Here is a 27,081-nt window from a genome sequence, read left to right on the forward strand (position 1 = left end):
CTGCAGGCACTTGTGCCTATAGTGCCATCTACCCAGTCCAAACGAAGGACTGTCCCATATGGATGTGTATATGAGCAGAACGTGTATGCATGTGCACATGGCTAGTGTGTGTTCATATGCACATGCAGGCCAGAGATGGACATTGGGCATCTTCTGTGATTGATTTCCACCATATACATTGAGATGGAGGCTTTCACTTGAACCCACAGCTCACTGATTTGGCTTGCTTGGTAGGTGTGGGTGGTAGGGATGCAAACCCCAACCTGCACCTTTGACATGGCCATTACTTTGCCCATGAGCTGGTCCCAGTTACCAAAGGTCTTTGTTCTCTGTGATCCAGACCCTACTATAACAACAAGGAGTAGAGAGGCCAGCAGTGGTTTGTCATTGGTTTAATTTATTACTGTCTGACTCCAGTGACACTGACATACCCGCGGGGCCTGCGAACCTCCTGGAGAGTCGGCTCTGTCCAGGAAGATACAGTACAAGGAGTGGACTGCACGCGCATGCATCCACGCTGAGCTACAGTGACTGGGGCCCGGGGAGGTGGATGGTGCCTCCAAGAGGTCCCCTCTCTAGTCAGTTAATGCTGGTAGAGACTCAAGGCCAGACCAGGGCCAACAGACAGGCCTATTCTTCTCTGCCTATAAATGTGGAAGATTGAATGTGTACAGTTCTCCAAGTTCGAAACTACATCTGGTGCTACCCATCACTGCTAAGGGCTACTCCATCTTGGCTGGGACGTGCGCCTCGGGGTCAGGACTCCGGAATGTCTGCTTCAGTCCTCCTCGCTGCCACTTCCTGAGCGGTCCTGGAGGAATAGGGGACAGGTCTGAGTGGCCGCCACCTAGGCACTCTCCTGAGTGCTGGGGAAGAGCCTATGGATCTCAGATCCCAAGGAATAAAATACCTTGATACAGCAGAAAGAAAACATTAAAACTTGGGCCCTGCCCTGCAATATGGCAACCCTGTTACCAGTAAGCCTGTTGTATAGGAGAGAAACTGGCTTGGGGGTGAAGGATAGACCACTATGGAATGCTCCAAGAGGCAATCGGCCCATTATAGCTATTCTGAGTATGAACATTTGTCCTGTTTTCTGATGGTTATTTTGGTATTTGTCTAATGCAGCTCAGACCAGACTCAAACTTGCTATGCAGCCAAGGATAACCACGAGATCCTGATTCTCCTGCCTCTACCTCCCAAGTTCGGGGATCACAGGTGCACACCACTATGTCTGCAGTCATTATTATTTACTTATGTTTTTTGGAGACATGGTTCCTCTGTAGCTTTGGAGCCTGTCTTGTAGACCAGGCTGGTCTTGAACTCACAGAGATCTGCCTGCTTCTGCCTCCTGAGTGCTCGATGAAAGGCGTGTGCCACCACCGCCAGGCTGCGGTCACTATTTTATTAAGATTTATCTTCAGGGCTGGAGAGATGGCTCAGTGGTTAAGAGAACTGCCTGTTCCTACAGAGGACCCGAGTTCAGTTTCCAGAACCTACACGGTGGCTCACAGCATTTTCTAACTCCAATTCCAGGGGACCCAATGCCCTTCTTCTAACCTCCATGATCACCACGGATATTCATCGCACACACATGCAGCCAAAATATCAATACAAAAGAACAAACAAACAAACAAGAAAGACTTGGTTTTTGTTTTCTTTTGAGTTAGGGTCTCTATCTTGGCTGCCTGCCTCTGCCTCTTTACTGCTGGGATTGAAGGTACAGCGCCACAGCTGGCTTGTTTTCATATGTAATGTTCAGGTGTGTGTCTGTGTGTGGGCCTGAGTATGTGCACTCAGGTTAGAGGCCTGGGAACCCCTGGCGCTTGAGTCACCCCCGAGTGCTGGGAACTGAATTCTGGTTTTCTACACAAGCAGTTAATACTCTTAATCTCTGAGCCATCTTTGCAGAACCTCCCCATTTTATTGGTTTTTCAAGACTGGGTTTCTCTCTGAAGCCCCGGCTGTCCTGGAACTCACTCTGTAGATCAGGCTGGCCTCAATCTCAGAGATCTGACCTGCTTCTGCCTCTCGAGAGATGGGATTAAAGGCAGGTATCACCATCGCGTGGCTCCATTTTAATTTTTAAAATATGTGTATGAGTGTCTTATTCACATGTATGTTTGTGTATCATGTGTGCCTCATGGCTACAGAAACTGTAGGAGGACACTGGATCCCTGGGGACTGGAATTATAGATGGTTAGAAGCCCCTGCATGGGTGCAGGGAATTGAATCTGAATTGGAATAGCTCCTACCTTTCCAGTCCTCTTTATTTTTAACTCACTGGTCCTATGTGGAAACTCCCATATAAGCCAAGGCAGAAGCCTGAAGACCCAGCCTGTGTTCCATAGAAGGCTTCACAAAACAGGAAGGCTTCCAATGTGCTGTCACCTGTCTGGTGGCTCCAGTAATTCTAGTGATCCTGGCTCTCCTCAGACATAGACTTGTCTTGTTCTATCTGGCAGCTCTGCAGGCTTCACCATAAACCCAAAGTCCCCTGCTCCGGAGCCTGTGTGCTACAGAACTAAGCACACCACTGTTGCCTGTGCTATGGGACTGGGTCTGTACTGTAAGCTGCTAGGCATGGCTATGAGAACATTCAAGGTTACAGAATGCTGAGCCTCAGTTTACCCATCTGCAGAGTGGCCTGATTGGGTGTGGCTTACCTACGGGCTGCAGTGCCCTTACCTCTTCCTGATCCTCCTCACTGTCGTCGTCGCTCACAACGGGCTTGGCCCGGGATCCCCGGCTTGGCCGCCGCCGGCCCCCCTTCAGCCGATCCTGGGCCTTCTCCTTCCGGCCCAGTTTGATCTTTACCTTGACAGAGCGGGCTGAGGGGACAAAGGAAGTAAGCTGTTAAGTGAGGCAGCAGCTGGCACCTCAGGTCATCTGTGAGCTGCTGCAGCAGCTCTGACCCTCCCTTACTCACACTCAGACTCGGAGCCTTCCTCCTCGCCCTCCTCTTCCTCCTCACTTTCTTCGCCTTCACTGTCATCCTCCTTCTCAATTTTCTGCCGCACACTGGTGAAGACAGACTGCAGGACAATGGAGTCCTCGTAGATCTGAGGACACAGGGCTCATGTCACTTTCTACTGGAGCCCTGCTGTTCAGCAAGGCCACCCCACAACCCTTCCCTGGATGACAAAATGCCAGGGCTGGGAGGCTTGTGCACTGGTCAGTTTCTCCCTCATTGACTCTACTTTTCAAGGCCCTGATGTCTACAAAGATGAATGATATTAGAAATACACAATCCTATTGGCATGGTATTTCCTTGACCTAACAAAGCAAAACCCATCTCCTTGAAGCCACCCTTCCCTACCAGAGGCAGATGGGAACCACTGCCAGGCATTTCCCTACAGAAAAGACTCACGGCACAGTATGCCATTCAAGAGAGTAAACGGGAGTAAATATAAAACTGCAACACAGGCTGGAGAGATGACTCAGGGTTAAGTGCACCACTGCTCTGGCAGAGGACTCAGGCTCAGTTCCCAGCATCCACTGTGTGGCTCACAACCGCTTGTAGCAGTGGATCTGATTCTCTCTTCTGCAGGCGCCGGTTACACATGTAGTGCACAGAAACCCACACAGGCGGAACACCCATATATAAAATAAAAATAAACTGCAAGACAGACAACAAGGCTGGGAGGCAGCTGCATGTGACCCCTTTACTACTAAGGAAAGGGATACTGCTATCAGTAGCAGCGGAGCAGACCAAACTGCTCAAACCCCATTATTTGCAAGGGGATGAAGGGCAGGTGGCACAATGGCCATGTGGGTGCTCACCAAGGAACCCTCGAGGTTGAACGTCTGAGCATTCTGGCACAGCAGCATCACATCCTTCTCCAGGTCATTGAGGCTGCGATACTTGTGGTTGCGGATGCGTTCCTGTGGGGAGGGAGGGAGGCCTTACTCTGGGCAGCCATGACTTCCTGTCTGCCCATGCTGTGACTGCTGGGCTGACCTGGCTGTCCTCCCAGAGCCCCAGAATCTTGGCACCCACATACCTTGATCTTCTTGAAGTCCACGGGTTTTCGAATGAGCTCATAGTACTCAGGAAGCTCCTTGCGTGAGGGAAGCTGGATGAACACCTCACTGAGCTGTCTTCCACTACTGCTGCAAGGGGACAAGGTGTGTGTCATTCCCGGGCATTGGTTCATCACCCGAGAGAAACATTGTACCATCACACAAGGACAGGAGATGAGGATTTAAAGACTGGGAAGTTCTTTTATCTTTTTGAGGCAGTGTCTCATCATGCAGACAAGGCTGGATTTAAACTCAGAAATCGCAGCCTGCCTCCTCCCCAGTGCTGCAACTGAAGGTGAGCACCCCTCCGTTTAACCTGACAGATATTTAAGTGTTTGAGGCCTTCTGAATGCTGAAACATTCCTGGCGGATAACCAGGTCCAGTGGCAGGATGTGCAGTCTGGTGACATCTCTAAGCCTAGCCCTTGAAGGAGTGTCATACTGCCACCCTCAGGGTACCCACATCCAAGCCACTCTCATTCCCATCAACAGTCGCACTCTGTAGACCAGGCTGGCTTTTAACTCAGAGCTCCGACAGCCTCCTGAGTGCTGAGAGTGAAGTATGCACCACCACACCCATTTCACCTTAATTTTCATTCTATGCTTGAGCACGGAGAGTATTACAGGGACCTTCCTGAGGCCACAATTCCCACATGCGTCTCTCCTGCGGGTGGCACCAAGCCAGAGGCCTTCAGAGTACATGGCACAAACCCCAGGACAAAAGAGGAAGAGCACAGCTGTGTCCTGGGTTCACCAAAGGGACAAATGTTGCTTCATACAAGAGTGAGATGCAGCTTAGCATCACCCTGTCTGCCTGCTGTCCTGGCTCCTGTTCCTGAAGTGCTTACCTTAGTGGCCCCTACGGCAAGTGGGGCTGTGCAGAGAGCCCAAGGGGGCAGATGGGTCACACTCACTAGCAGAGGGAGGGAACCAGACTCCCTAGGGTCTCTGTGTGGCTGGTGTAAGGGGCCAGAATGCACCTGCCCCCTCACCAATCATCTGGCAGTTACCCAGCCCTTCAGAGTTCCCAAGTGGCAGGATAAGCCAGAGGAAACCATGCCCCCCAGGGCCAAGTGTTATTTATAGGGGGGGAGAGAGTCCCTGTGGCACTGAGCTCCACGACCACCTCTCCAGCACCCCTCTATCCTTCATTATCTTTCTTCTTTTCAAATAGCCAGGGTGGCCCTCCAACTTGCTGCATTGCCAAGAACGACCCTGAACTTCAACTCTTTCTCATTTTAAAAACCCTAAATTCAATAGGCTGGAGTGGTGGTGCACACCTTTAAATTCTAGTGCTCAACAGGCATAGGCAAGAGGATCTCTGAGTTGAGGCTAGCCCAGTCTACATGTTGAGTTTCAAGCCAGCCAGGGCTACATGGTGAGAACCTATCTCAAAAAAACAACCAACAAACCAAATGCCACGCTCCAGTGGATGTCCCATACCTACAAGACGATGGGCAGCACAAATGGGACTTGGTGGGTTATAAAAAAATGCAGAAAAAGTTAGGAGGTGGAGGTAGATAATGAGTTAGTGTGCGGGGTAGGAAGTGAAAATGATCAAAATACAAAAAGGTTTTGTTTTGTTTTAGAAAATTCTAAATGGCTAGGCCTGATGGAACTCATTGGTAGAGCATTTGCCTAGCATGCATAAGATCCTGGATTCCATTCCAGCACCTCAAAGAGAAGAAGAAAAACCCTCAGTGCATGGAGATCACAATCCCTGATACAGACATAAGAGTCCCTAGAATAGGAGGATGCTCTGTCCCTGCATGGCAGATGCCCTACAGAGCAACTGCCCCTGTACCACAACATCGCTTTGTTCCCTTCTGTTCCTCCATCCAGCAAGGAGGTGGGGTGGGGGTATACGGACACGCCTGGCCTACATCTAAGAACTAGCAGCTTCCATCTCCTTCAGGGCTACATCTTCAGTACTAGCCCTGTGTATGGGCCTCAAGGAGGTTATGGCACATGCCCTCCAGCCAAGACAGACCTGTCTGTAGTCTCCAGACAAAGGATGTGGCTTAGTCTACTTTCCTGCACTTGCATACATGCCTGCTGTGGGAGTTTCTTCTTTGCAACGGAAGAGCACTGGTCAGGTTTCCTCAACTGACCCTGCTGTGGAATTTCCTAAGCAGAGCCTTCTTGGTGCAGCAAGGATTCATTTAACTATGTTCCTTAGCAAGAACTGTTTCCCACTAACAGAAGACTGGTAGGCACAGACACAAATAGGACTTGCCAAGTTGGTGGGGCCCAGAAATTCAAGGCCAGTCTGGACAGCTCAGCAAACCCTGTCTCCATAAAAAAAAAGATGGCCCCAGTGTGGCAGGCTCGCTTAAGAGCTATGCCATTATTCCTTCCATCCTCTGTCCCTTCTTTTGGTTTTTTGAGACAGGGTTTCTCTGTCCTGTAACTTGCTTGTAGACCAGGCTAGCCTTGAACTCACAGCAACCCGCCTGCCTCTGCCTCCCAGGTGCTGGGATTAAAGGTGTACGCCACCATTGCCTGGCTTCTTCCCTTATTTTTAAATTCAGTGACTCAAAAGCAGAAGGAAGAGTCTTGAGTATTTAGAAACAGTCATTTCCCCTTCAGCTCCACTTAGTGCCACTTTCATAATTCTGGAGACTCTTGCCTCCAGTTTCCCTGATGATGGGTTTTGGATGATGACTCATGGGCATGCCTATGAGGGATTGCCTTGACTGTGCTATTTGATGTAGGAAGCCCCAGCCTAAAGTGGGCAGCATCACTCCCTGGGGAAAAGTCCTGAACTGAGCAGGAATGGAGAAGCAGAAGAGAGGACGTGTGTTATTTCTTTCTGCTCTTGACTGTGCTTGTGATGGGACTAGTTCCTGTCTTGATTTCCTTCTCAACGACGACAGATTGCCCCTGAACTGTGACCTAAGGACACCCTTTCTTCCTTAGTTGCTTCTTGTCATGACATTTTATCACATTAATAGAAATGAAACTAGGCCAGGTGACAAAAGCTGCTGTAGCCATTCTCCTGTGGTCTGAAGATGGCATTCCCAGAGAGTGGCTGCCCCTCTAGAGCACTGGTTCTCATCTTCCGAGAGCTGAGACCTTTAATACAGTTCCTAATGCTGTGGTGATCCCAAACCATGAAACTATTTTGTTGCTACTTCAAAACAGTAATTTTGCCACTGTTATGAATCATAATGTAAATATGTGACCCCAAAGAAGTCAAAACCCACAGGTTGGGAACCACTATCTAGAAGAAATTGGTAAAATTTCTTTTTTGTTTCTGAGGTTCCTTCATCTACATACCCTGGGTGGCCTGCAACTCACTATGTAGCCCTGATGGCCTCAAAATCACCGCGATCCGCCCATTGTGCCACCTCTTCTAGAAATCTTCAAAGCACCAGGCCGAGCTCTCAGCGCTCTGGCACTGCTGACAGTGCAGTCCATGCTAGTCCTGTCAGCTGTCTCCCACACAGCAGCTGGCAGGGAGCTCAAGCCCACCTTGCATCCTGTGCTGAGCAGTGAAGGATGCTGACGGCAGCTGTATGTGGATAGAAAATTTGGCTTTGAGCAAGTTAAGTCATGCAGCTCACCAGGCAAGCAGACACTTCCCTTTGTGCAGGAACCTCACATGGTGATACTACGCCTTGGTGCTACCTGCCATTCTGTCTGCACGTAGGGCAGGTGGACGTTGGTCCTCTGCTATAAACCCATTTGGAAGATTGACAACTGTGATCAGACAGACTATGGATGGTACAAGATTCTTCCTGGGAAGGAAACATAGATGCATGTCCCAAGAACCCAAGGAGCAACAGCACCCCCTTGAGGAATGAGGGCCTCCACAGTCCCCTTCCCTTTTCAGAAACATGAGTGAACCCTAGGGCCGTGCAGAGGTAAGGCAAGGCACTTGCTGTGAGGACCTCTTGGACAGTCAATGCCATCATACTTTGGGGGCTAAAACTTCACAACTGTGATACAGTACCATGATGGATCCTTCTCCATCCCTGGGCCCACTTGCCAAGCTTCTTAGCCAGCGAGAGGTGAACATACCATAGCTTGTCACACACTTGAATAGTCTTCCAAGCTCTTCAAGACTCCCCAGGAAAGCCTATCACGCACCTCACCTTGATACAAATGTAACCTCAGGCCTGAGGTGCTGGCTTCGTCCACACATTTCTCATGATGCTTTACACATTCTAATCAAATGCTCAGCCATGGAGCTACACCCAGAAGTCTACGATCCTGCCACCCCTGTGTCCTGGAGTGGCTCTGGGGATGGGGATGGAATTAGCGGAGTCTATTCTCCTTATATTGATGTAGCTTCATGCTGAGAGTCACAAGTGACAAATCTTGCTACTGCTAACAGGCACTGGGACGCACCACTGGGTATTAAGAAGTCAGCAGCTGGACTGGGTGGCAGTGGTGCATTCAGGAGTCAGAGGCAGGCAAATCTGAGTTTGAGGCCAGCATGGTCTACAGAGAGTGTTCTAGCACACTCAGAGTTACAAAGAAAAACCCCGTCTCAACAAATCAACACACAAAAACAAAAATAAACAAAAAAGAAGACAGCAGCTGCTAGGGTGGTGGCAGCACACATCTTTAATCCAAGTACTCAGGAGGCAGAGGCAGTTGGATCTCTGAGTTTGAGGCTCTTCTGATCTACAGAATGAGTTCCAAGACACTGAGGGGCACGCAGAGAAGAAATCTTGAAAAAACCAAACCAAACAAACGAACAGAGCTGTCTGGATTGGGTTGGCTGATGGGCATGTCTGTGGAAAACTCTTGACTGTGTTAACTGAGTAGTTGGACCCTTCCAATGCAGAAAATTTCCTAGACTGTAAGCGTGAGAGTGAGCACGTGTGCATTCAGAGACCTGCTGGTGACCAGATGTAATGGATGTCAGAAGTAAATGGCTTTGACGTCCCTGCTCTGATGAGCTACAAAGCTGCTTTCTCCCTTAAGCTGTATCTTCAGGGTGTTTTATCACAGCAATAGGAATAAAATGAGGACACATATTGGAAAAGGAAGCTCCTGGTCATAGGAAACCCTTCCAGGCAGTAAGTTCGCAGCAGATAGATGGCCCGGGGCTATGACAGCTCTTTTTCTTCCTTAGCCATTCTGCAGTGAGGCTATGGCCTGGCATCTCTATGGTCCGACTGATGTTTCTGGGTGCACAGTGAAGCTGAGCACCATCTTGAAGGCTGCTAGCACTCTGTAACGCTTTCCAGACAGTCAGAACCTGGGTTTGCTCATCTGTCTGGGAAGGGGACTTGAACTCGCTTATTGCAAACACTTGTTTGATGTGTGGCTCATTTCATTCTCTTCAAGGTGTTCTTTGTCCTGCTGAATAGGCATCTGTCTAGCATCAGACTGGATAGAGACATGTACTTTGAAAACATGCTGCTCACAAGTCTGACAAGACGAGCACAGGAGGCTGAGGAGCCTGCGCTGTCCCTTGCACAACACCTCACCAAAAGGAAGATCCGCTGCAGAGCTCCCTGCAGACACCATGTGCCTGTTCATGCCTCTCTGTGGGATATGCCAATGAATGCTTCTGTAGGATGAGAACTGAGGGAAGGGGAACCTGAACCTTCCTGTGTCTGGATGGCATGAACGAGCTAGGAGAGTCTTGCTTTCAACAAACATAAGAGTGCGGGCCATGGCCATGGCTTCCCAGTTGGGTTCCATTGCTTTATTAACAGCTGACGATGTGGGCAACGGTTACGGTTGGGATGGAACCACTGCTGCCACTCTGATTCTCCGTGTCAACTCCTAGAAAAGATATTGTCCTATCTTATCACTACAGAGAGGGACACTGTCTAGGCCCAGGGTGCAGTTACTGAGGTCCTGCCAGGGAGGACTCTGAGTTGGTTTGCAGGCCTCTTGGGAGCCAGCAGCCTATGTGGGGCCCTTGACTGTACTGCCACCATATGGGCAGGGTCTTCCTCACACCAGCTCAGGCGTTCAGGAACAGCTACTGTCAAAGTCTTTTCTTTTTACTTTTCAACATAAGGCTTCTCTGTATTGCCCTGGCTGTCCAGGAACTCATCTCGAACCTAGAGATCCAACTGCCTCTGCCTCCCTAAGTGCTAGGATTAAAGGTGTGTGCCACTAGAAGCGACAAATCAAGTCTTTTAAAGACAGTCTTATGTTTCCCAAACTGGCCCTGAATTCACTTCTGATCCTTCTGTCTTCACTTCCTCAATGCTGGCGGTTATAGGCGTGCTCTTCCAGGTGCTGGGATGGAACCTAAGATCTTATGCATGCTAGGCAAATACTCCAGCTTCAGACACACAGACCAGCCCTGGAACCAAAGTTCTTATTATGGTATCATGTTGGTTTTTAACAATGGAATCTGAGCTTAGGGTTCAAGAAGTCTGGAAGACTTTCCACGGAGTTCAGTAATATATTGGACACAACTTCAACACCTTCATTTGATGAAGGTCCTGAATATGGCACTGGTGAAGGCAAGTGGACAATGGACAGGAGATGGCAGGTGCACAGTTACGCCAGGAAAGCATCTGAGAATTAGGAAGCAGAGCAAAGGGACAACAAGGTGAGCCATGGCTCTGTGAGCTGACTGAGGTTAGAGGCAAGATGAGGGAGGCCCAAGGTCTGTCTGCAGTACTGGGTGACAGCAGCCCAGACTGAATTTGTCAGCATTCCATCTGTGACTGGAGCAATTTCACTGTCAAAGGACACCTCAATCTTCTTCTGAGGCATCAGGAACTCGGGAGCCAAAGGGTGATGAGGTATTCTGGACTAGCAGAGTATACGGACTGGGGAGTGACTGATCTGAGCTCATTCCACAGAGGGTGGCCTAGACACCATATGTGGAGACTTAGCAAATGGGACCTGGGACCTTCGCCGAACAGAAGGCCTTCACAGGGACATAGGCTTCTGACTGCAGGGAACAGAGCAGGAGGGCAAAGGATCCAGCTGCTCCAGACTCCATCCAGTACCTTATCTATCAGCCCTGCCTGTTTGCCTGTGAGCTATGAACTGATCACTGGTCTTATTATCAGCCACCTGCTTTCCTTGGTGTAGGAATGTTTGGCCCAGGGCATGAAGCCCAAGATGGAATCTGCCTTCTTACCAGAATAGGCGGAGCTTTTTCAGGTAGATTCTAAGGTGAGTTCATAGTCTTAGGTAGCTAGACAAGGAAGCAGGCCAAATCTCTTCCAAGCTGCAGAGCAAGCTCCGTCTGTAGCCTGGCCGTGGCTCACTTGATCTGCCAAAGTCTGCTGCAGCTTCTGGGCCAGGTGCTAAGCAGATGGTGCTGGCCACAAACCTAGAACCAACAGGCTACAAGCCCAGATGTCATTCAAAGGCTTAGGGGATGGAAAATCCTAGAGCTAATTTGGCCCATTTTCCCTAAGGACTTAGGGCATGGCTCCATTACTCAGGAGGACAGGTTTAATCACAGAAGTACCTCAGGCAGGCAACAACCCACAGCTTGGGTCCCCCCCCCCCCCCCCATAGAGCATAGCCTCTCTCTTCTGAAGAACATCTGCCTCCTGTCTCTTTACACTGAGTAGGGGCTGGAAGGAGACAGTATGGCTTGCTGAGAAGTCCCAGGCAGTGTTGGGTATTTCTGGGCCTGAGGCTTCATCCTACCCAGCTTTACTTTCCCATATGCCTGACCTCTCAATTTTGTTTCTTCATTTGGAAACTGAGGTACAGGAGTAGAACAGAATTTTAAAATCTACAACTCTCAAACTTTTGAATGTGTGCCCACCACCCTGGAGTGTCAAGTGCCAACACCATACCTTTTTGTCATATAACACACAATGCACAACTTGTGGAACAAACATGTTGTTACTATGACCTCAGCACCAGTGTGGAATACATAGCGGCAAGGGCTCTGGGAGGTGCACAGCCCTGGGGACAGTCGAGGCGTCCAAGGTGCTCCCCTGGGCCAGTTGGCTGAGATGGCACCCTACAGTGCTCTGGAACCTGATCCTATGCACTTGAAAGGAGCTGATTTGGGCCCTTGCTTTTCTACGGTCCAGGACAAGGTACAACCTAACTCGCGAGTCCATACTTAATTTTCATCCATGTTTTACTTTCAAAGTAAAAAGTTCTTTTTCCCACTTCATTTTGACTAGCTATATGCTGTAGTACTAGCTGGGGATGGTGCTCAGCTCTGCAGGAGGCAGGCACAACTTTCTTCTTAGTCTGGCAGGTTCTCTAACATGAAGAGAGGACTGAACTGCAGGGAGAGCAGCTCTGCTTCAAGCAGGCGGCAGCCCAGACCCTTGCAGACCTCTGTCCTGGGCTAGCATACTGCAGACCCTGTCTCCTTTCACGGACACCCGTCCTCCTCTTCTTGCGTGGCTCTGCTTATGAGCTCAATTCTGCCTGCCTGTGCACCGACTCAAAGAGTCACACAGTTCAAGTTCCTACCCACTGTGTACCATAGCAGGAAGGTATACTGTGAATGGGTGCTATGGAGCCAAGGTCAGCAGGCCCTGCCTACTGGCTACCAGCATCTATGGGAGAACATAAAAAGGAGACAAGTTTAGTTCTGTGGTATAAACTCAAGCTGGGCCAGAAAGCCACAGCCTCAATGGCCAGCAGCACTGACACGGCAAAGGCTTCCCGGCCTCTCCATAGCAGTCTGTCTTGAACCCAGCAGCACTAGTTCCTGGAGGCTGCCAAATGGACGTGCAACCTAACCGTCACCCAGAAGCAGGTCTATGGTCTAGCTCAAAATCATTCTTCGGTGTCTTTCAAGAAGTACTAAGGCGTCGGGCAGTGGTGGTGCACACCTTTAATCCTAGGACTTGGGAAGCAGAGGCAGGTGGATATCTGTGAGTTTGAGGCCAGCCTGGTCTACAGAGTGAATGCTAGGACAGAACAGGCTCAAAGCAACACAGAGAAACCATTTTGAAAAACAAAACAAAAAACAAATAAAAATAAAAAAGAAAGCAGTTTTGATGACAGGGTTACATAGAGAGCATTTGTCTAAAATAGAAAAACAAAACTAAGTTTGATGCTACATTGTTATTCTCCCCAGCATATCTGCAACAGGGTAAGAGATATCAGGCCTGACTTGTGAATACTGCCTACCATGCCAGAGACCAGAGCTGGCTCAGAGCCTTCTGGATGACAAGTACGTCATAAAGAATCTGTAGCCCCTGCCCTCGGGCGCAGTAAGGTGATCTCTGAGCCCTTGAAATGACATTCTGGAGGGGTAGGACTCCGTGATTCAGGCTGGTGACTATGGGTCAGACTGACTAGCAGAAGTGGTAGCTACAGAGGTCAGCCATGTGAGCAGCCAGCCACGCATACACGAGAGAGCCCCAACGAAACCCCCGGTGCCCAGGCATTCCTGGCTGTCTCTACATTTGCAGGGAAATTGGCAATGTTTGTGATACCACCAGGAAGGGAGGGACAGTGGGGAGAGGCCTCTCCAGAGAGCTGCTGCTACTGAAAACCTTCCATCAATGACCACAGTTGTGGACATCCTGTTAGCTGCTCCCCTTGGCTGCTTTCACCCCAACAAAGCCAGACTTCTCATAGGCTCACACTGTGCTGCCTCACAGCTTTGTTCATCTTTCTTGCAGCAAATTGAGTTAAGTGTCAGATGTCCACAAAATGAGTCAATACTGTACCTAAACATCCTTTTGAAATTCTCTGGCAAATGAGTTAAGTTTCTGACCAGGAAAATGAGGCAAGGCTGACTTTCCTCAGGTAACATGTGACTGCAGCCATCTGCAACCTTGTTAAGGTGAAGGGACCTGCTTCCAACAATCTGTTACAATCCTGTTACACTCTTTCCCCCTGTGGAGCTCTGGGCTCCATGACACTATCCAATCTAGATGGGAGGATACTTAGAAACAGGCATCAAGCTCCAAGACATCTTGTCCCCAGGATCAGCTATAAGCACAGTAACACCCCAACAAGGTGCTCAGCATCAGGTCACACCCTTACCACATCCAAGGAGCTTGTGTCCTGCAACAGAGCCATCTTGACAAACCAACGTCACCTTACTAGCAGATCTGTGCGCTGGAGCCTGTTTATTCTACCGCTGGGTGAGTCATCTGTCACCTCATGGATAATTGCATGAGGGAAGGAAGCTTTTTCAGTAGGGCACAGAATACACGAATAACAAACTGGTTCCTCTGAAAACAACCAATGCCTTGCCCTGCTATGAAGTCTCTTACATACACCCCTCCGATACACTAAGCTCCAAGGAAGCCCTTGACCTAGGTATTGCTATGTACACAGCTAGACCATCTCAGACAGCTTTCCAGGTAGGCCCCACTTGGAGAGAACTGTTGCCCACGGCCAGCACCACGGATGGGTTTGAAACTTCATCCACACCGAAGTCTGTGGTGTTCTGCAGACAAAGGCCCCCTAGGTAGCAGCAATATCTGCTTCCAGAGCTCTCAGGTTACAGTTGCCCTGTGGATGGATTCCTGGATAAGACTGCAACCCTGCTGCTATGGACATGGGCCATAGCAACTAGCACAGAGGAAACTGCACAACCGAGCTCAGCTGAGAGGATGAGGTTGAGTCATTTCAGCACCTTGCAATCAACTGCCCAAAATTTGGATATCCTAGCAGGGGCAGTCTTTCAATTTCTCAATATTAATTGAAAAAAAATTAATTATTTTTTTATGGTTTATTTAACTTAATTTTATGTTCATTGGTGTGAAGGTGTCAGATCCCCTGCAACTGGATCTTCAGACAGTTGTGAGCTGCCATGTGGGTACTGGGAATTGAACCCGGGTCCTCTGGAAGAGCAGTCAGTGCTCTTAACCACTGCGCCATCTCTCCAGCCCCTAACTTTATTTTTAGTTTTTTATTTTCTTGCTTGTTTTTTTGAAACAAAGTCTCTCTATGTAGACCAGACTAGCCTCATTCAGAGCTCTGTCTGCCTTTGCCTCCTAAGTGCCGGGATTAAAGGTGTACTCCAGCAACGGCTCCATTTTTTTTTTTAAGTTATTTATTTGTGTACATGTGGGAGCGTGTGCCACAAGCATACACACGGAGTCAGAGGACAACTTGTGAGTCAATACTTGTCTACCACGTGGGTCTCAGGTATCAAATTCAGGCCATTGGCCTTGGTGGCAAGGGCCTTTACCCATTAAGCTATCATTTTTGTTCTTTTCTGAGACAGGTTTTCACGATGTAGCTCAGGTCGGCCTCAGACTTGTGATCATCCTGTCTCAGCCCATCCCCACTTCAAAGCTGGGCCCACAAAGGTGTGCCAGCACCTAAAAGTCACCCTGGCTTTTGTGTGCATTGCCTAATATTCTGATGTATTGCAGGGACCCTGGCACTCACTCCTCATGGTGAGTGGGTCACCAGGAAATCCTTTTAGCAGGCATGTCTTCACACCCTTGTTCATGTTTGTATCAGCTCATCTTCTCAGTCTGGAAAAAAAGCCTGCATTATTGTAAGGGCGTCACCCTGTGGTGAACTGATTTTCTGAAGTCTAATTTCTTAGCCATTAATGACAGATGGCTTCTGTGTTCCCCTGAAGGGAAGACTCAAGGATCAAAAACTAACTGGTGGTTTCTCCTAGAACACTGTTTTACCTTTCTGAGTTTTACAATCATAATCTATTTCAAAGGAAAACATAAGAGGGTCAAGAGTTACCATTTCTCGAGTGGCTATCCAAAACCTCAGGAAGGCTCACTTCAATGGCTACCTTGCTTTCCCCCTGACCTTAAGCAGTCTCCTTCACTTCAGCTTTAAGTTTCCTCAAAAGAACATTGTTAGAAGGCACACGTGCACAGACACACAATCATATACACAAAAAAATTAAAAATTAAAACTTAAAAAAGGAGAATTAAGTCACAGAGGAAAGCTGTTTCCACTGGATTTTTACACACTCCACATCTAAAACAAGTATTTAAGCGAGCGAGCCTCTTTCCACAGTACTCCTCCACTTCCTTTCTGTGTGGAATCAGGGCTGTCACTTTCCATCCACCCTACTACATTTTCAGATCTAGCTGGGGAATGGGTGCCAGGATGTGCATGTGGAGCCAATGAACAACCTGGTTTTCTCCTTTCACCAACAGGGTCTTGGGGACCAAATTCAGGCCATCAGGCTTGGTGGCAAGCACCTTTGCCACTGAGCCATCTCTCTGGCCAATCTGTGCTCACTGATTTAGGCACCACCACCACTCTAAACTATCGAACTTGGGGACTCTTGGCAAACACAGCTTGCTAACTCTCCCTCTGGATAACTCATACTTCGCTTGAGTCAGAGAAGCAAATTTTTCTCTCCAGAAAAAATTTTAATTAAGTGGCCGGCACTGGCCAGCGTGCATTGAAAAGGTGAATTAAGACATTATACAATGGAAAGATTAGCAAGTCCCAAGCTTCATGTTCCCATCTCCTGCTAGTCAAGGTCTGCATGGGAACCATAGTTCCCATAGTAGTATGATGACAGCTTTGGCCATAGCTGAAAACATGGACTACCTCATATGTGGCAAATCTTATCAGACAGGCTTTCCTCCAGGATCATAACCTGACAAGAAACAAGACAAGGTCCACAAACCCTCAACATCTCAATGACCCTTAACACAGGAGAGGGAGAACCAGACACACAGCAGAAACACCAGAGGCTGCGGTCCTATGGCCTCTTTGTCATGATCCACCCAGCCACAGCCTCTCAACATCATTACCAATCCAACAGCTACACCTACTGCTGCTACTGCAGGGCCTGTCCTTCCAGACCAGTCCTTCCTCAGACAGACCAACAGCATATACCACATTCATGCCTGCCTCTATCTCCTGCCACCTGTTCCTTCCCTATCACGGTGGAAGACACCTGTGTGCGTCCCTGCTTCAGATCATAAGCCCTCTGAAGAAGGGTACCAAAACACAGGCCTTCAGTGTTGATGAGTGCCAGGTCTACGCTCTACGCTTCACAGACACCCAACAGGGACCCTCTGTTGTTGCCTCAACTTACCTGTCCTTGTACTTGATCACGGCATCCACAATCTTCTTCATTTTCTTGGTAAGGTTAGGAGGGTTTGGGGACAGTTTCTCGGCAGGTGGCCGTCCACGCTTCTTCTGCTTCTTGCTCTCATCGTCTTTGTCACGGCTGCGGGTGCTGGTGGTCGGGGTGGAGGAGCCGGCCTCGCTGTCCCGCTTGCGCTTGCGTGAGGATTTCTTCTGCCGGACCTCCTCTTCGATCTCCTCCAGCGTGCCCTCCTCGATGGCCTTCAGGGTCAATAGTGGTAAAATAGGACAGCCAGCACCCAGGTCGACAAAGAGAGGCCACAATGCACGCTCCTAGGGCCCGGCTAGGGAGGGAGGTGGCCCCCATACTGATGTTCTTCCAGCATGGCTGGCTCAGGGCACAATGTCTACTGGGAACCCTGACTTATCTCCTACAGGTAGGAAAGGCCGGTGCTCTCTTCCACTTTGATGCCCCACCCAGTGTCCATTCAAAAGATTGACTACACAGGATCATGAATGGGCCAGGCAAAAGCCTAGCCACATGGATACAGACATTTGGAAGACCCTGCTCCAGGCTCTGTCACCATCTACTTAAAATTTTTAAAATTAATTTATTGACCGACTATGTGTATTGTGTATGCACATGTTTGACAAGTGGCAGTGGAGATGGAATTCAGAGGACAAGGTATGGGAATTGGTTCTCTCTTTTCACCATGTGGGCTCTAGGGATTGAATTCAGAGGTCATCAGGCATGGTGGCGATCACCTTTACCTATTGAACTACCTCACTAGTGCCATGTGGTAGTTTCAAAGAAACTGGCCCCCAAAAGGAGTGGCACTATTAGGAGGTGTGGCCTTGTTGGAATAGGTGTGTCACTGTGGAGATGGGCTTTGAGGTCTCAGTGAGAAAGACCACTTCCTGTTGCCTGTGGGACAAGATGCAGACCTCAGTTCTTCTCCAACACCAAGTTTGTCTGCATGTCACCATGTCACAGCATGGTGATGAAGGACTGAAAAGGTGAACCACCCCAATTCAATGCTTTTCCTTTTAAGAGTTCCTGTGGCCATGGTGTCTCTTCACACTAATAGAAACCCTAAGACGTGCTCTACTCTTTGAAAATGTGATTAAACTATTCTAGCTGTTGATCAGTACAGGGCGCAGTGGCATCAGGTGCTCTCAATGCCTCATAACCCTCACTCAGGTGCCTCAGTGCACCCGTGGGGCTGCAGCACAGGTTTATTGTGTTGTACACACTTCTCCTTCTACTACTACTATTATTGTTGCTTATTTTCCCCCACCCTAAGTTATGGGTAAGGCATGTGCCAACACACCCAGCTTTCCTGTTCTTTTCTTCCTTTTCTGACACTACTTTGTGATGCTAAGGGTGGATTCAGCTCTCAGGTACAGGCTAACTAAGCAGTGTCCTGGAGCTGCCGTGCTAGTGCACAGACAGCCTGTCTGCTCAATCTTTCAGTGCACTAACTGCACTAATGTAATTCAGACAAATTCTTAGGCACTTTAATGTGTGTCCTTTTTCTTTTAAAAAATTTTACTTTTTTTTTCTGTGTTTGAGAGAGATCCCATAGCCCAGAACAGAATCAGAATCACTGGAGCAGGAGTTAATGGTAGTTGTGATGTGGATGCTGGGAACTGTACTTGGGCCCTCTGAAACAGTTATCGTAAGTGCCTGTAACACTGAGCTACCTCTCCAGCCTCACCTTATTGCTGTGCTGGGGATGAGACCCAAGGTGAAGGGCATGCCAAAGAACAATAGTTAACTTTCAGAATATTCTAGGGGAGCTTGGGATCAGGAGAGAGGCCTGGATTCAGAAGACCTACCAGGTCATTGTTTTACATGTGGACTGTGGTGTCCAGGCACAGGGCTGCATGCTGAAGTCAGATGAACCCTGGCTCTCAGACAGTCATACAGCTCAGTATGGTATGGCCAAATCTCACAAGAGTGACAATCGAGCTTCAAGCTGAAGCAAGGAGGAGACAGGGAAAGCCTCTGAGTCAAGAAAGCAGCATTAGGGCATGTAGCAGCTGGCGAGACACACCTGTGGGTTCTGCCGCACCCAGAAATGAACAATGGATTAAGACTGTTCCCCAAATTCATGTCAACACAGAACTTTACAACTTGATCTACAAGGTTCTAACAATATGTTAATGATTTGTTTAAGCAGGGAGTAGCAGTGGTGGAGCCCTGGGCCTCAAAACTGATAGCAAAACTGAGATGCAGCACCAGCCCTCTTTTTATTACTCTTAATCTCACCCACGCACCCACGCACGCACCAGCTCTCCTGGAGCTGGAGATACAGGGGGTTGTGGGCCACTTGATGTAAGTGCCAGAAATTAAACTTGGGTCATTTGTAAGAACAGCCCATGCTCTTAATCACTAAGTCATTTCTCCGTGCCCTCCATTCTGGTGAGACAGGGGCAGGAACTAGAGAAAGGTGGCCACAAGTCAAGAGCTGATGGAGCCTCAGAAGCTGGAAGAGCCAAGGATATTGCCCAGGTCCTGAGGGAAAACGACCCTGCCGGCAATTTGCCTTCGGTTTTCGGGTTCTCCAGAGAGAGTATTTCAAAACTGTTGAATGGCACAATTATGGTACTTAATCAGAGCAGTCTCAGAGAGTACAGGGGTCAGTCCTGGGTAGTGGTCAGATAAGCTGTAAGATCTGAACACAGAGTGGCCTGAAGAGTGACAAGAATCACATACCTACTGGCAGCACGGGAAACGGCTGGTTAGCGATTTCACGAGTGTGAATGGATTTGTTTGAGACATGGTCTTCAGCAATCCAGGGGGGCCTTGAACTTCTGATTCTCCTACCTCTATCTCCCAAGTGCTGTGGTGACAGGCATGTGCCACCACATTTAGCTTTATAACTATAAATGTATTATAATGTAAAATGTACTCACTGGCAAAATAAGTCTCTTTAGCAAATGTTGCCAGACAGCTGGATATGCGGACAAGGCATTCAAACTAGGTCCTATTTTTCATACTTATAAAAACTCAAAATGGATCAGAACTTTTTTGTTTGTTTGTTTATTTCTTTTTCGAGACAAGGTTTCTTTGGGTAGCTCTGGCTGTCCTGGAACTCACTCTGTAGATCAGGCTGGCCTCAAACTCGAAGACCTCTTTGCCTCTGCCTCCCAAGTGCCAGGATTAAATGTACGAGCCACCACCACCCGGTTCACAGACCTTAATGTGTGGAATAAACTTATGAGGACTAGGAGATATCTCAGTGGGAATGCATCTGCTTTACAACCTAAGGACCTGAGTGTAGATGCCCAGTACCCACATAAAAGCTAGGAATGATGGGATGCATCTTCAGTCCTGGTATGTGTGGGGTGTGTGGAGACAGGTTGTCCTTGAGTTTAATGTCCAGTTAGTTTAGCCAAGAGAAAACACCAAAATGGACTGGAGAGATGGCCTGGTGGTTGAGAAAGTACTGGCTGCTCTTCCACAGAATCTGGGTTCTATTAACTACACTCACATGATGGTTCACAACCATCTATAACTCTAGTTTCAGGAGATCTGATTGACGCCTTCTTCTGGCCTTTATAGGTAGATAAGTACATGCAGGCAAAACACCCATATACATATATACATAAAACATATGTACATATATACATAAAAGTAAATAAGTCTTTAGGGAAACAAAACAAAACACCAAGAGACATTCAAATATATGATGTGTTTTTTTTAAAAAAAAAACTTATTTTTATTACTTTATGTATGTGAGTATTTTCCCTGCATCTATGCCTGATGCCAGAGGAGGTGAGGTGGTGAGCCCCCATGGGTGCTGGGAATTGAACCCAGATCCTTTTCAATAAGTGCTTGTAACCACCGAGCTAACTCTCCAGCCCCAGAAGTACTCTATTTTAAAAAGTAAAACTACAAACCTCTCAAAACAAAGGGCAAAAGTCAGGCCTGGTGGTATACAACTCTAACCCTAGTATTTGGGAGACTGAGGCAGGATCAGTATGAGTTTGAAGTCAGCCTGGGAGTCCATCACAGTTACCAGGCTAGCTAGGGTTTCATCCCACAAAGTATAAGGATAAAAACAAAACAGAAAACAGGGATAAGTCGTTGTGCCCTTGAATCTGGCAAGTTTTAAATATATAATCAAAGCACAAACAATAAAGATAAATAGCACCACCAAGGCGGCTCATGAGAGCTCCCTACCAAGCCCCATATCAGATGGTGGAAGAGAAGAGACTCCTGCAAGTCCTCTGACCTCCATGAGTGCCACGGTATGTATGTGCCTGCACTCACAAACAAATCTCATATGCATACACAGCAATAACAAATAACCTTAAAAATGAAAAACCTTTGTGACACTAAGGTTATCAAGAGGGTAAAAGGGGGAGGAGGGCGCAGGGATTAAGAGCCCACACTGCTTTTGCAAAAAATTCCTAGTTCCATTCCTAGCACCCATGTCAGCTGACTCACTTCCCTGTCCCAACTCCATCTCCCGAGAACAGCTGCCCTCTTCTAGATTTGGTGACTCGTGAGCAAAAACAAACACACACAAAGAGATTAAAAAGAACCAGAGAAGAGGAATCTACTGCTATGTGTATCTATAAAAAGGGATTTATGGCCTGGTGGTGGTGCACGCCTTTAATCCCAGGACTCAGTGGAAACAGGTGGATCTCTTGAGTTTGAGGCCAGCCTGGTCTACAGAGCAAGTTCCAGGATAGCCAGGACTGTTACAGAGAAACTTTGTCTTGAAAAAACAAATAAACAAACAAACAAAAAGAAAGATTTATAAGATCTATTGGGGCTGGCGAGATGGCTCAGTGGGTACTTGTGTTTGGTTCCCAGGATTCACATAGTAGAAGGTCAGAATTGCCTCCTATCAAGTTGTCCTTTGACCTCCACACATGCCATGCCTTGGATGCACCCCAATATACATATGCATGTACACACATTTCAGATAAATAAATGTAAACATAATTTTAAAGAAGAGACCAGGCGGTGGTGGTACACACCTTTAATCCCAGTACTTGGGAGGCAGAGACAAGCCTCTGAGTTTGAGGCCAGCCTGGTCTACAGTGAGTTCCCAGATAATATGAGTGCTAAATAGAGAAACCCTGTCTTAAAAAAACAAAACAAAAAACCTTTTAAAAAGAGAAAGAGTAGGCACTACTGTGTGTTTGTAAGGCCACCTACTCATGAGGCTGAGGCAGAAGGACTGTTTGAGCCCATGAGTTGGAAATCAGAATGGGCAACACAGTTAGAAAATTTTCTCAAAGGGGTAGGGGTAGGTGGCAAGGGACACGAATAGATAAATTTATGCAGAAGATACAGGAATGGGCAAGAAGCACACAAAACATACAACCAAGGCAAGAGATAACAGATGTTAGCGAGGATGTGGTAAGCCCAAGGATTGGCACATGAATGGTCGGCCATCTGTTCTATCAATACCATTCCAAGGTACACACAAGAGACAAAAAGACAGGCCCACATATAGTTACCATATATCAACCAAAACAGCTCCTCAAATGAAGCAATGCAAACACCAACCAACTGATGGAAAGACAGCATGAGAAATTCTCCACAATGGCGCACACTACACAGCCAGGGTTGTCCTGGAATTCTCCTTAATCCTCTTGTCTCAACCTCAGGATTATAGACCTGAGCCACCACACTAGATGAGGTGCTCTCTAGATGAGGTTCTTCTGAGTTCCCAGAAAGGGCCAGGGCTGCCTGGCCACACAGCAGGGACACATGGATCATGCTTCAATTGCCACCTGCCTAATCCTAAAGAGTTCCTTCTGGGCTGTGCTCACAACATGACTCCAGGGCTAGACTGTGAATCACAATTATTAGCTTATGCTCCTAATATCAAATGCCAGTCTTTATGCCAGACACTTGGAACTACTCAGCTATGTCCTCACTCACCATCTGCAACTACTGCTGCATGGGCAGCTGCACCGCACCAGAAGGATGTTGTCCTGCCCTCTGTGTCCCTAGGGGCGGTCAGCTCAGGGACTTGAAACCTCAGCCTTCTCCATAGTTGGACTATGAGCCCAGTTCCTGTCTACCTCCAGGTAAACTTACTGACTATTTATCAAGGTCTCTCATCAGTCAACCACATAAAGAGGCAAGTACCCATACCTGGAGAGCCCGGGAGAGCTGATAGCACGCTAGGTGCTGCACAGTGACAACAGCATGGTTGTTCCCTGTGGTAGCTATAGAGCTAGGAACTATAAAGGTCCTTAGAAGCCAACAATGTGGGAAGGCGCCAGCTGGGATGACCCAAGAAGGCCTGGCCTCTGCTCCCAGCCCTGCCTGGCATGGTCTGTGTCGCACGGCCCTCTCAGGCATGTACCTTGAGCCACTGCTTCTCTGTCAGTGAGTCGCTGTAGTCCACCTCCTTGCGGTGGCGGGAACCACGGCCAAACATCTTCTCCTCTTCCTCCTCACATGTGAGCCGTTCTACCTCAGCATCATCCTTGATGATCCAGGATGGGAGCTCATCCTCTTCCATCAGGCGTGGCTTCCGCTTAGGGTTGCGGGCCTCTTCACGCCGGCGGTCCAAGTCCATGCGCTGTGAAGTGGGGGGTAGGCAGAAGGGTAGAAAGAAGTCAGCACAGTGATCAATAGCCCTCGGTGTGGCCCTCACAGGAACCAGCTCACTGCCTGCAGGAACACTAGGTGCTGAAGAGTTATCCAACAGTGATTCATTTTGGGGACTGACTGGGCCTAGCTGCTACAGTCTGTTAAGAGGTTCTACCTTGGAGCACAGGTATGTCCACAGAATGGCCTTGGAGGAAGACACCAGCCCAACTGGGGCTGAAAGAGCCCTACCTGAACTTCATACTAGCACATAGCAGCATGGGAAATCTGTGGGTCAGGCCCTCGACAATCCTTCAGGCCTGCAATGTCCAGTCAACTTCCCTATAAAAGGAGGGAGCCTTTGGGCTAAGAGTCCACAGGGTCTGAGGTCATATACAGAAATAGCAGTACAGTGTCTCTCACTATCCTTACAACATGAAGGTCAGTTGAAAGCATAAAAGCTACACAAGTAGGAACAGCAGCTCCAATAGCTACAGGAACAGCACTATCATCACTGAGTCTGTGTGGTCCCAGCCCAGGTGCTCACCATGAAGAGGTCAAACTCTTCTTCATGCCGGGCAATCATCTGGTTGACGGTCTCATCATCAGGTACCTCATCTTCCTCCTACAAGATTGCAAAGCTTTAGTTTTGACTGTGGAGGGGCTGGGCTGGGTGGTGGCCAGGCTCAGAGGTGAGCAGCGGTGTCCGTCCATAGGAGATGAGCTGATGAGCTGGAGGTCCCAGGCTGGCTGCGGTGGAGGCTCCCACGCGTCAGCAAGAGGCACACACATACACACACGCACACGCACGCTCTGTGGGGTCAGGCCTTTGCTGGCCAGTCTCAGCGAGAAGCCGAGAATTGAGTGGGCGTGGAGACTGAACTACCCCTCTCACCTTTAGAGGTGGCTCCTCCAAGTCGGGGTTGACGCCCGCTGGCGGAGGGGCAGTGTGGGCGAAGCTGGCACTGCCGCTGCCCGTGCTGCAGTGTCTGCTCTGTGGATAAATACAGGACTTCAGTCTCCAGGGCTGTCAATGCGGCGTCTGTCACCAGCAGTTTAGAAAAAAACCCACTTCGAAGGGAAAGCAAGTGCGCATCCTCTTTCTGCTCAGCCCACACTCCCTTTACTCCAAAGGGACGCAAAAAAACAAAAACAAAAAACCAAAAACCAAAAAACCAAAAAATAACCAAAAACAAAAAAACAAGAGTGCAAAAAAGGTACAAAACTGAAAACGAAAGCCTCATGCATCCACCACTCACGCTGGGCCAGGATGGCACCATGCTCACCTCATCCTGTTCCTCATGCTCCAGGATAGCCTGTAGGAAGGCACGCCGCTCATGGCTGGATGACTTCTGGTCAAACATGCCTGCCTGGATAACTTTCTGGTCCACATTCAGTTTGTACTTGGCAGCGGCCAGGATCTTCTCCTCCACACTATTAACGGTGCACAGGCGGAGCACACGCACCTCATTCTGCTGCCCAATTCGATGGGCACGATCCTGTGCTTGCAGGTCCTTGGGAGAGGAGGTGGGTCAGTATGAGGAATTCTAGATACCATGTTTAGCCTTGGCTTGCAGCTTTATGAGCCAGGAATCCAAGAATGGAACCTGTGATCTGTCCCTAGAGGCCTGGAGGCCTGTTTAGCCCATAAGAGCTGTCTACTTTCCTGAGACCCAATGAATACTATCTTTTAAAACAAACAAACACCTCTTTTAAGTGAGAGAGAGAGAGAATGTGTAACATATAAATACCCACTAAGCATAGAGGAGGGTGTCAGAGAACATAGAATTAGAATTACTGTGTGCTACCTGACACAGATGCTGGGAACCAAACTCAGGGGCTCTGCAATTATATGCTCTTAATTGCTGGGCCACCTCTCCAGCCCGATACTTCTTTTTTGAAAAAGTCACCCTAGGGTAACTTGTAGGGTAACACTCTTGAGCAGGCCTTGTGAAAGCTCCAAGGCATGGCCGTGTCACAGCTATGGGAATGGCACTTCTGGGCATTCTGGGCCTGGGGCAAATATTTTTGAGCCTCAGAATGTTACAGCTTCAGTACAGACAGCGCAGATGGTGTGAGGAGCACGGTACAGAACTCGGGTAGTCAGCTCCTGACAGCACAGCAGTCACGGCTGCCACTATTATCTGTCATTTCGAGCAGAGTGAGACTGCCTGCAATTAATTCTCTTTGGGCTGTGTGTGGCAAGCTGGTTATAACAAATTTTTCTAAATTAGAGACCATGACCATCAGAACAGAAGGGACTTGTTTGACAGTTGGCCTCCAGGTACAACAGGATGATGGCTGGCAAGACTGGCCTTGATGTGCCCCTGGTTGGCCCTGAAGTGGCCTCTGCTTGACTTCTGTTATTATCTGACCATTTCTTAAGAATTGGCACATCAGTAGCATCTGGGTAGAAACCACACTGACATTCATCACAGAAATGACAGAGTGACCACCTAGGCAATTTAACCATCACATGAATCATTTCTACTAGGTCTGTTAGGCTGTGGCAAGGACATGCCACAAACTATCAGTGGGAGGGAGTCAGCTATACACAAGCAGCCTGCACGTGAATGCAATGCCTTATAACTACGGCAATCACTTATTTTCAGGGCTGATCTAACTAGAGCAGTGGTACTCAACTTTCCTAATACTATAAATCCTAATCTTTAATACAGATTCTTCATGTTGTAGTGATCCTGACTATAAAATTATTTTCATTCCTACTTTATAACAGTAATTTTGCTACTGTTATGAATTATACTGTAAACAACTGTTTACAGATAATCTTAGGTGACCCCTGTGAAAGGGTCGTTTGACCCCTCCTAAAGGGTCATGACTTGTTGTGAACCACAGGACTAGAGGGTCCTTGCAAAAGTGCCCCAAGAGGGACAAAAAAGGTTCCCTAGGGGCTAATTAATGGTCACTGAATAGACAGAAAATATAGACACCCATCTGTTGAACTAGAGGATAAATGTCTTGGAGCTGTTACATTCTGCTGGGCACTTTGTAGCAGAGGCAACAGTCAAAAAGCTTTACATGTCTCCTCTGGAGCGGTGACAGGCAATGGTGGCCAAATGGGACAGGAACATACCACTACACGTCAAACACATCACTATTATGTGTGCCTGGTAGATGCAGAATGATGATGGTAATGGGGACTTCAGTTCACCTTATAGACTAGCATGTGCACTGCAAACTAAACCAACATAGTATACCTATATGAGGAGATAGGGAAAATTTGCTACTCATCTTCAAAATGTTAAATGTACTAACAGCACACCCTGGCATCTTCTGCATGGGGGCCCCAGGGCAAATGTGGCTAAGAAGCAAGAAGAGAAAATGAACAGAGCACAGAGCTTGCCCAGGTCTGGTTTCACTGAATAGGACTGTATGTGGGGTTCAGTCTAGAAGGGCTGTGCCCCAGTGACAAGTAATCACCAGTCCTGTAGACGAGGCTGTTTTTCACCTTCTCAATTATGGAACCCAAGAACTGTATGGTAACTGTAATGTTGTGGATGGGGCCTGGAGACTAATGCGGGCTAGAGAAGAGCTCTACCTCTGTGCTAGTTACTGCCCACATACATCCAGGAATA

General features: G+C 48.3%; 1 protein-coding gene across 8 annotated transcripts in view; it reads right to left on the bottom strand.

Annotated features, from left to right (window-relative positions):
- Positions 1-377: 377 nt before the first annotated feature.
- Smarca4 (SWI/SNF related BAF chromatin remodeling complex subunit ATPase 4) overlaps positions 378-27,081 on the bottom strand; it is a 98,053-nt gene continuing 71,349 nt past the window's right edge. For 3 of the 8 annotated variants that reach the window (XM_085689836.2, XM_085689835.2, XM_085689834.2), the window contains exons 26-35: positions 24,772-24,999; positions 24,381-24,479; positions 24,033-24,110; positions 23,259-23,477; positions 16,928-17,190; positions 4,005-4,113; positions 3,784-3,885; positions 2,930-3,062; positions 2,689-2,831; positions 378-811 (exon numbers count right to left, since the gene is read on the bottom strand). In XM_085689836.2, coding sequence (XP_085545962.1) covers positions 779-811; positions 2,689-2,831; positions 2,930-3,062; positions 3,784-3,885; positions 4,005-4,113; positions 16,928-17,190; positions 23,259-23,477; positions 24,033-24,110; positions 24,381-24,479; positions 24,772-24,999 — 1,407 coding nt within the window. In that variant the 3' untranslated portion in view covers positions 378-778. The remainder of the gene's footprint in view (positions 812-2,688; positions 2,832-2,929; positions 3,063-3,783; positions 3,886-4,004; positions 4,114-16,927; positions 17,191-23,258; positions 23,478-24,032; positions 24,111-24,380; positions 24,480-24,771; positions 25,000-27,081) is intronic. The other 5 variants (XM_085689837.2, XM_085689838.2, XM_048446520.3 and 2 more) reach the window with 5 other exon arrangements.

Source organism: Myodes glareolus, chromosome 4 (assembly GCF_982192425.1).
Source record: "Myodes glareolus chromosome 4, mMyoGla1.1, whole genome shotgun sequence".
In the NCBI taxonomy this organism is placed as follows: Eukaryota; Metazoa; Chordata; class Mammalia; order Rodentia; family Cricetidae; genus Myodes; species Myodes glareolus.